At 37.1% G+C, this 10,392-nt stretch overlaps 1 protein-coding gene across 1 annotated transcript; it reads left to right on the top strand.

The window, feature by feature from the left end:
- The first annotated feature begins 799 nt into the window (after positions 1-799).
- On the top strand, positions 800-9,992 carry LOC125179457. Its single transcript, XM_047885352.1, has 7 exons — positions 800-905; positions 3,577-3,714; positions 5,275-5,373; positions 7,124-7,298; positions 8,524-8,640; positions 9,614-9,919; positions 9,961-9,992. Exons 2-7 carry the CDS (start codon positions 3,577-3,579, stop codon positions 9,990-9,992), a joined length of 867 nt encoding a protein of 288 aa, XP_047741308.1. The 5' UTR covers positions 800-905.
- The last annotated feature ends 400 nt before the right edge of the window (positions 9,993-10,392 follow it).

Genomic DNA, 10,392 nt, shown 5'->3' with positions numbered 1-10,392 from the left:
TGAACTCAGTATTTATATTGTTAAAAATATGCGAGTTTGGCTGATTGCCGCTTTGTTATATGCTCGTAGAATTGATAGGATGTTTTCACTTGTATTGACCACGTGGGAGGCTATACTCACTGATAACTTCTATTTATGATCGCGGCTGTTGACAACGCCAAGTTCGGGACTCAGAGCGACACTAAAAAATACTGCGCTAAACCAATGCAATTATATTGTAATAACCAATGCAATTATATTATTATATTTATACACAAAAGTGATGCAAAAATATTGTGCTAAACCACTGCCATTTGTTGACACGGCAATAGCCAAAAACCGAAGCTTCCAAATGTCGGATTCATATTTGGATGAACTAACCTAACTTTATTTAAGAGTTTTTTCCATCATGATAGAGTAGAATGAAACAAACGCTTCTCATATAAAAATTTATGGTGAAAACAATAAATCAAATTTAAAAAAATTACCACTTTCAAACTACGTTCAGTCTATTCCATGCCATGGAAGTAACGATTGATTGTTTTTTAACGATTGTTTGTTATGAATCAAAGTCCTAAAGTGAATCAAAGTTTAATTGAAGTCATAAAATCCTCATCACACAATAGCGTGCAAAGCAACAATTAACTTTTTGGATTAACCATCAATGGATTGAGCTTTAAGTGTTTTATTTTATCCGCAGCATTTTTGTATGCTCATGCAAATTATATAAGTATTATAAAAAGTATAACAAGACTAGTTCTCACACTATAGGCAGGGATGCATCAAGTGTCAATTGATTGATATTTTCATTCATTTTAATTCATTTTCATTCACTGAATCAAAAAAAAACTTGACTGAATTGTGGGATTAGGTCTCGGCGAATCCATCGTATTTCGTCAGAACAAATTTTCGACTGAAAATATAAGGTAAGTTCATTTTGAGTTTTACATTTACAAATTTCAACAACGTTAAAACCTTACTTTACAACGTTACAACTTTTTACCATGAATTTTTTCACTCTTTCGAATTTAGTTATCAATTTCGTTTCGCTTGCACAATCCTAACATCAATGCAATGCTTTAGCAAGCCGCCAACTATAAGAAACCTTTCGTTTCGAAAATCGTTATTCAAAATGCTCGATTCATTCGAATCCTTAAATTTATTCATAATTCACGGAGCCAAACGCTGATGTATTTTTGTTGGAATTCATGGAACATATATCACTAATATATTTTTGCCTTGATTGATGGAGCAAGTAATACTTATTTAGTCGTCAGGAATTTTGACATGTGGTTTATATTCAAAGGGAATGTCTGTAAATTTTTAATGAGGCTCAATGAGTGATCAATTATTTTCCTCATTTATTTTACCCATGCTATTTTTTCTTGCCCCCCTTAGTTGAAATCCAACTATTTTGCCTCAAGTGTTGGGACGTAAGCAACTTGAATTAAATTAGACCACATTTTTGATGTGTTGCTTCTTCATATACTGTATAGCTCCTGTAAAAAAAAAGTACGTATATTGCCCATTCGAAGACGCCACTCACTGTTAAATTCAATTGAATAAGATGAATATTTACTTTTCTTAATGAGAAGAATTTGAATTATAATATTTTGAATTAATTGCGAACTAACAATGTCAACCTGAATAATTTTAAATAAATTTGACCACCTTATGGCCGTTCAAATAAATTTGCCCGCGTGGCTGCCAATTAGGACGCCAATATTATTTTTGATTTTAAAATACGAATTATTTTTGATTTTCAAAAAGTCTTTTTAATATTCGAATAAAATCATTATACCTCATAAATCCTGGATCGCTCGAAGGCCCAGACCTTAGATGGCGAATTAATGTGACTGACACATAAGCGAAGATAATTTTTTGAAATTTCCTAAAATCTTCAGTCTTCGTTGCCTTATTAAAACAATTCTCTCCACCGTTGCCGTGAATAGCGTCCAACCTACATGAACAATAACTATGAACTGATCTATTCTTGAAAGCTCGAAAACGCGCGAAGTATTTGAATTATAATTTGAAAATCCTTAAAAAATTAAAACTATTTTTCAGGGTGCGCCATTCATTTTTTCTTTGTTGAAAATATAATCTTGATCCTTGAGAACCGATTTTGATTCATTTGAACAAAATGCTAATTGAGCAAATAATAGTCCCATTGAGTGCAAAATATTATAGGATTAAACTGAAGCTCGCAATTACAGTGGAAAAAAATTACGACAGAAACAAATCCAAAATCAACTTCAATTATTATGGAATGATTTCACTAGTCTCGAAATATTTAAATGTAAATCCTGTTCATAATTATTTTTTTGAGCCTTTAATGATCAGCCATGAATGATTATGACTAAATTTCAATTTTTAATAGATTCGGCGCGAGATTAGTCCCTTGCTATTCTCGTTTAGCCTGAGCTAATCTCTGATTCATATTTCCATCAGGATAAACTTTGTGGAGCATTCCTATTCCATTATTAAATTTTTGTGGTTGGCTTGAATTTATGCGAAAAAAATATAAATTTGTCTCAGTGTGCGAAGCTGATTGGGCGATGATGAGTTTTACGGACATTTGGCCAAGCAACAGCGGCAGCCCGGATCAGCTTTGGACTTCCGGACGTAATTCGAACTCGCTTTAGCTTCGACCTCATTAACCGCCTTCATACTTAATTCTGAGCATTATTTTTGCAATGTCGGTGCATTTTAGTCTTGCAACGAGCAGTCAGTTTAACTAAATATTTTTAGGCGGTAATTTTTGTCGTCATTTTGGTCAATTATTGCCTTGAATTACCCGTCCATCTTGCGGGACAGCGGCTGAGCGACAACATGACATGCAAGAGTCAATTCTGTCTCGAAAATAACTCAATGAAAGGCTAATTCCCAAACTAATATACGAATAAGGGATTCCAAAACCGCATGGATTAAAGCAGGCTGATTGAATGTATTTACGCGTGTACTGCAAAAAATTCCAAAGTCGCCAGTAAAAAAGCAAATTTTGAGTTTTACTTAGTGAATTAATTCTCAACTATAAAGTGCCCAAAGTGCTCTGCCATAAGTTCGACCTTTTTATGTGCGGAAATATGAAAAAATGTTAGATACCTATATATGCTAAAATTGTTTGAGAATTTACATATCAAAGGCTGAAATATCACGTGATTAATTTGCGTAGAATTTAATATTATATTTTTAAGACAACCAATCTAAGTTTCATAAAATGCAATGTCATTAATTTACTGATATAAATGAAAGTATGTTGCTTCTTCGCTGTTTGGAAAAGTTCACAAATATATACGACTTCAAGGTTCAAAACTTTTGACCAAACGCTCTTACTTTATTTTTTGAACACTGAAGGGAGCAATGTTTTGCCTGTAACGATAAAACAGATTATTGGAGATGCCAATTAAAAATCAGTACTAATTTTGAACACTAAGCATCTTTAATCATCAAACATGTTCATACATCAGAGAGTCAACAGATGATCGTTTCAATCCAAATTATCGTGTGCCTAATCTGCAAGCATCTCAATGAGCAAATCCAAATCACCAGCAACAAATGCGTTGTTTTATATCGTGTCTCGGGCGTGCCGTGCAGATGTGGTGCAGTACCACAGCGCTGGCGGTGGTGGTGGTGGTGGTGAGTCAGTCATCCGCCGCCCCCGTGGCGGGCAGCTACCTGGCAAGCGCCCCACCGCAAGTCCCGCGCATCGGCCGCCGCAGTGACTTGGAGCAGGTGGGTGGAGCGACTACGAGCAGGTGGGTGGAGCTACTACGAGCAGGTGGGTGGAGCGACTACGAGCAGGTGGATGGAGCGACTACGAGCAGGTGGGTGGAGCGACTACGAGCAGGTGGGTAGTGGTTGGAGCGACTACGAGCAGGTGGGTGGAGCGACTACGAGACGGTAGGTCAAACGACTACGAGTAGGTGGGAGGAGTGCCATAGAGCAGGTGAGTGAAACCACTTCTAACTGTGAAACGAATTCGAGCAGTTGGCTGGAGCCACTTCGAGCTGTAGGTTTCAGCGATTTCGGGCCGGTCTATTCTCGAGAAGAATGCGGACCACTAAACTGATTACTCTTGAGCCCGGTAGCCATCGTCAAGCTCATTGCACCGCTAGATTGGTTTAGTAGGACTGTGTACTAGTTGACCTCCGAGGTCACCATTGCAGAACATGGAGTCAATCAGTATCAGTGCGTGTTTGAACAATTTATGCCATTGTACACTTAAAATATATTTTACGAGTCATTAAATAGCGACTAATCCATGAACAAAAAAAAAAGAAAAAAATCACAATTAAGCTTGAAAATTGCATGACTTACTGTCGCCGTTTTATCGGACATGAAGATAAGAAGAGGGCATGCAATTGATTAGTTTGTGGAAAATTTTCGAGATACTTCGAGATCAAAATAAAAAAAATTATCTCTGGACATGCTGCTCTTGTTAATAATACTCTGCATTCCGCATCATAGCACCAAAATTTTGCTTTCTACAAAGCTTTCAATCTGAATTGTATGTGTCGAATTTCCCTCAGTTACTTAATCCCTCCAAATTATCAAGATGTACCATGCGTAAAATATCAGTTCATAATGCACAAGGATCGTAATGTTTTTGACGTGTATTTAGGTTAATGCAAACTATCACTATAATTTAGCGTTGTCATTCGATACTTTAATTCCACGTTCAGCTTCATATGACATTTGTCGTACGGCACACATATGATATGATATTTATATGAAGATAAATATCATATGTCTCACATATAATATGATATGTGATACATAATACTGATATATAATATAATGATATAATAATGACGTGTGATACATAATAGATGATATATGATATACGATATGATATTTATATGAAGATAAATATCATATGGCAAACATATAATATATCTTCCGGATCTTTTTCGTAATTTAAGATTTGTACTTCTAAATTCAAATTTATTAATGGGCATTATTACGTCAAAACACTATTTTCAGCTCAAAACGCGTGAAATTAATTAATTCCATTAATTATTTAAAAATATTTATTACTGGATCTATTTTATTTTATTGTTTTGCAATTTATATTATCATAATATTTGAAAAAAAGTTCTTTTAATGTATTCATGCTGCTTTTACTAAAAAAATTCAACTGAGAAATATAATTTGCACTGTTGCACTGGTAACTACAAGAACCTTAAATTAATTATGAAATAATTGCAAATATTTTAATACATCTATTATGCTATTAATTTCTGCATAATTAGTAATTATTTTCTGAAAATTTCGTCATCGGTCCGTCGACAGGGTGAAGGGCGAGGAGCCTACAGCCTCGCCCAGGCGCTGTATTACCTTCTGCCCAGGCACTACCCCAGAGTCGGCCGTAGCGACCCTGCCGTGCCCAGGGTAAGTCTGCGTCGCCCAGGCGCTGTATTACCTCTGCCCAGGCAGGCGCACTACCCCAGAGTCGGCCGTAGCGACCCTGCCGTGCCCAGGGTAAGTCTGCGTCGCTCAGGCCCTGTATTACCTCTGCCCAGGCACTACCCCAGAGTCGGCCGTAGCGACCCTGCCGTGCCCAGGCCTGGTAAGTCTACTCTCACAACAAAGTGTTTATTGGTGTCCCGCTGCAAGAGTCGAGACGCATGGAAAATTACTCAACTCAGTCTAGTTATTTTCCATTTTCTAGACTGAGTTGAGTTATTACTCAACTCAGTCTAGTGGGCACGACATATAAATATGCCGTGCCCACTACCATAAATATGCCGTGCCCAGGGCAAGTCCACACTCACAACAAAGTGTTTATTATTGGTATCCCGCTGCATGAGTCGAGACGCATGGAAAATGACTCAACCACTCAGTCTAGTTAACAATTAATAATGAATTTCAGACACACATTCATTGGTTGTCGGTTATTAACGAAAAGTACAATTATTCATCCTTCTAGTTAATATGTCCTGATACAAAATATTCAATTTCGTGTGCCTTTACAATTGTAGATAGTTTGATTGTATACAAATTAGCAGATAATTTGATAATTTAAGAATTTGTAGATAATTCGATAACTTATTTAATTAATAAATATTTTGATTACATAAGAGTTATTTGTTGATTTTATACTATACAAATTAGTAGATAATTTGAAAATTTGCAAATGATTAGGTAATAAGGTTACTCACTCCGAGTGCCCACTGATTTGGCAAACCAAATCTGCGGTTTGCAAATCTGCGGATATTGCAGCGAACATTCAACTATCAACTTGTAACTTTATCCCAGTTATTCTTGCACAACGGTCTCCAAATGTTTGAGACAATAGCCGTATAAATGTTTGAGACAATAGCCGTATAAATGTTTGAGTCAGTAGCCGTAAAAAATTTTCAGTCAGTAGTCATATAAATGTTTGAGTCAGTAGCCGTAAAAATTTTTCAGTCAGTAGTCGTATAAATGTTTGAGTCAGTAGCAGTATAAATGTTTGAGTCAGGAGCAGTATAAATGTTTGAGTCATTAGCCGTAAAAATTTTTCAGACAATAGCCGTATAAATGTTTGAGTCAGTAGCAGTATAAATGTTTGAGTCAGTAGCAGTATAAATGTTTGAGTCAGTAGCAGTATAAATGTTTGAGTCAGTAGACGTATAAATGTTTGAGTCAGTAGCAGTATAAATGTTTGAGTCAGGAGCGTATAAATGTTTGAGTCAGTAGACGTATAAATGTTTGAGTCATGAGCAGTATAAATGTTTGAGTCAGTAGCCGTATAAATCTTTGAGTCAGTAGCAGTATAAATGTTTGAGTCAGTAGCAGTATAAATGTTTGAGTCAGGAGCATATAAATGTTTGAGTCAGTAGCCGCAAAAATGTTTCAGTCAGTAGCCGCATAAATGTTTGAGTCAGGAGCAGTATAAATGTTTGAGTCAGTAGCCGGGCATGACAAGTTTGGTATCGTGGAAATCACCCTCGTACTGAACAAGTTTGGGGATCACTCTCTCCGAGGACAACTAAATTAAAAACTTTTAACTCGACAGTCTCAAATCAATAAAAATTTTAAAAATTCGTTGTAAACTATTTATATTTTTCAAAGCAACGAATATCACCAATAAAATCTAAATCTTTGAAATCTCTAAAGTCCCGAGATGGTGAAATAAGACATGAATTTCTTTTCGCAGTTTGATGTCTTGTTCCGGAGAGAAAAAGATGATCAAGACTTGCTGTCGTTGCTTCAGCTCGCACGTTACATCAAAGGCCACCACCAGCAGCAAGATGAACTTGGACCTCCTCAACAGGGAGGCTTCAGAGGCAGCGTGCTGGACGATACAGAATCCGAGTCTGACGAACGCCATGGTAAATTGTACAATCAAAAAATGTAAATGAGATTGTTTACAAAAAGCGACGCATTTTATGCCTATTTATGGGTCATCTGGACCCATTTGGGTCCGAAAAAATGATGATCAGTGATACGGGCAGAAAGTGCGTCACTATTTTGACAATATGACCTATCAAATTTCACAGTGTAGGGCACAAATAAGCACTGAAACTTCAGTCATCTTTTGTTGATAGCAGGAAATAGAGCATGAAGTTTTCCTCCCACGGTGTATATAATATAATGCTTCTCATAATATAATTTCTATAGAAACCATCATAAATAGTAATTCTCAATTGTGCATTCGAAGAAATGAAAGAAAGAATCTAAAAAACATTGCAGTTTTTGCAATCGTGGGGGGCATATCCAGACCTATTTAGGCCGGGTAAACGGGCGGATCAATGCCTCGTGTAAAAAGTAAGTCGCTATTTGGACCACGTGAGCAAATAATTTTTCTGAATGCCTCAGCGTCGAAAAAAGAATGTCACTTTACTACTCGAGATTCTTCGCAAACGAGCTCGCTGGAAATTGTACATAGTTCAAAGATTCGAACCAAGTTGCCGCATTGAAAGCCTCCACTTCTTTAGAGCCACTTTTATAATTCGTAACTATCGTCGCAAGTTTACATCACCACCTCCAAGTGTGAAGGTTTCATGGAGAGTACACATTCTGTTGAGCAAGGCTACGATGAGTTTATTCAGGAAATTGTTTCTGCCTGTGTTCACTTGTTGAAAATTTTTCATTTTGAGGTAGTGGCGAGAATTGCTTTGTTGAAGCATGTTTTCCAACATCTTACCGTTGATTTCTAGTTTAAAAAACACTTAATAGTCTTAAATCTCTAACCTTAAGAACTAACGGGCTATCAATGAACCATGCATTCTGAGAATAACACACGACGATATCAGTGAGATGTTTTTGATCATGAAGTTTTCATGTCTTTTGAACTTCCTTCTCCATCGGCTCATAAAATGAGAACTTATTCCAAAAAAATATTACTATCACACTACTTCCTACTGAGTTTAATATAATTTTTTAATTAATAGATCATTTATGCATTTTATACTATAAAAATACAAATTTTATGCAAAATCTTTGTTTTTAATGTAAAAAATGTAAAAAAATATTTCACAATTCTGATGTGATCTTCTGGATAATTTAACCCGACAATGACGTGCAGTGGACAATAACGATGCATTTCTCGTGCAGTGGCCGCGCATTATTCCGACGGTGATGACGACGGTGACGAGTACGGCGATCGTCCTGACGTGGGGGACGATCAGACTGGGTCGTCACTCGGGTTCCCAGGCGGCAAAAGTAACTCTGGTAACCGAAGAACCAGTGTCAGATATGGTTTGGTATAAAGTGTAGTTGAATTTGAAGGCCCGAAACATGACTAAAATTTTACATTACAGTTTCTAAAGAACTAATTATAAATTACTGTTATATATATATAAGGTACGGTTCTTTATCATAAAATTGATTGAATTATAATTTGATATCACGCATATCAAAATATAATTATACATATTATATATACTTCCAGTTATTCGGACTGTGATAATTTTGTACCCAATGACATTTATAAAAGTGTAAAAAAGGTAATTTGGAAGTTTAATTAATTAATTTGGAATTAAAGTTTCGATTTTATTCGAGGTTATTAACCGCACATTAAATATGTTACTTTTTTTAAGCCAAGAAAGACTTGGCTTCGGCCAAAGGTATCACAAGCGTAGGTTTGTCCTTTAATTCATTGTCAGAAAATCTACCGAAGATCACAACTTCACTCTCTCATTTCCCCTAATGGCGAGATAAAATTTAGCTGTTACAAACTTGCCAATAATCAGTAGGTATACAAATACCATAACGTCTTAATAAAACGATGATTAATTCTCGAATATGTTTAACCGCATTAATTTAGTATCATTTTGCATGCTCGGATGTTTACCATTACCGTTTACTGTAAACATAACAAAATTGCGACAACAGAAGCTCTTCATCTTAATTAAGCACCGAAAAGAAAATTTGTCATTTCTGCTGAATATTTCATATGAAAAGGGAGCTCTTTATCACGGTCACATCATAAACTATAAGTTCCATGAATAATGCATGTGGAATAAATGTGAGATAACAGTTATCTGTAAAATCACGTCTTTGAGACTCGTCGTCATCATTCATTGATGATTACATTCATTGATGACGCGGTTGATTATGCATTTTAATTGTACCTGAGTTTTTACAATTAAATAGCAAACCAATAGTAAACGAATTAATAAAACATAATTAATATCCTTTGTAGATGCTAGTGCCACTCATGGCCCCGGCGCCATGTCTCGCGACCTCGCGGTGCCCCTACAGAGGTGCCTGGAGACCGAGTGTGTCGTGCCTCGGGTACTCATGCAGGCCTTCCTGAAGATCATCATGCGGCAGGCAAGGGACATCGGTCCCCTGCAGCAGGCGAGGGACTTCGGTCCCTTGCAACAGGCCAGGGACTTCGGTCCTCTGTTGCAGACTAGGGACTTTGGTCCTCTGCAGCAGGCTAGGGAGTTCGGTCCTCTGCAGCAGGCTAGGGACTTCGGTCCTCTGCAACAGGCTAGGGACTTCGGTCCTCTGCAACAGGCTAGGGACTTCGGTCCTCTGTTGCAGGCGAGGGACTTCGGTCCTCTGCAGCAGGCTAGGGACTTCGGTCCTCTGCAGCAGGCTAGGGAATTCGGTCTTTTGCAGCAGGCGAGAGACCCCGATTCCCCGTTGCAGGCGAGGGACTTCGGTCTCCTGCAGCAGACCAAAGACGGTCACTTCGGGCAGCTTTTGTCCGACGCACCTCATCGCTTCGGTTCGCTTTATTCAGGTGCCAGCAACTGAAAACTGTGGCAATTTTGTTTTACTTGGAAATGAAAGTTCCCTGCTGAAGACTAGCATACTTCCTATTAACAAAACGATATGTCTAAATAGAGACTAATTGGAGATATAATTTTAAAATAAAATTAAATTAACTAAAATGTTTAAATGTATATATATTTAGTTTTATACAGAGGACTCGAATTTTTATGTAGGATTTTCTCCAACTGCAGTATCCTG

Source organism: Hyalella azteca, unplaced genomic scaffold (genome assembly GCF_000764305.2).
Source record: "Hyalella azteca isolate HAZT.00-mixed unplaced genomic scaffold, Hazt_2.0.2 contig17676, whole genome shotgun sequence".
Taxonomy (NCBI): Eukaryota; Metazoa; Arthropoda; class Malacostraca; order Amphipoda; family Hyalellidae; genus Hyalella; species Hyalella azteca.
The sequence above is the reverse complement of the archived record's forward strand: the minus strand, read 5'-3'. Positions and strand labels throughout refer to the sequence as shown.

Excerpts from the sequence above, each read along its gene's own strand:
- LOC125179457 (XM_047885352.1), top strand. The coding sequence starts at position 3,577 with ATGTGGTGCAGTACCACAGCGCTGGCGGTGGTGGTGGTGGTGGTGAGT. Across the intron at positions 7,299-8,523 it reads CGAGTCTGACGAACGCCATG|TGGCCGCGCATTATTCCGAC; the intron begins GTAAATTGTACA and ends TTTCTCGTGCAG. Across the intron at positions 8,641-9,613 it reads AGGCGGCAAAAGTAACTCTG|ATGCTAGTGCCACTCATGGC; the intron begins GTAACCGAAGAA and ends TATCCTTTGTAG.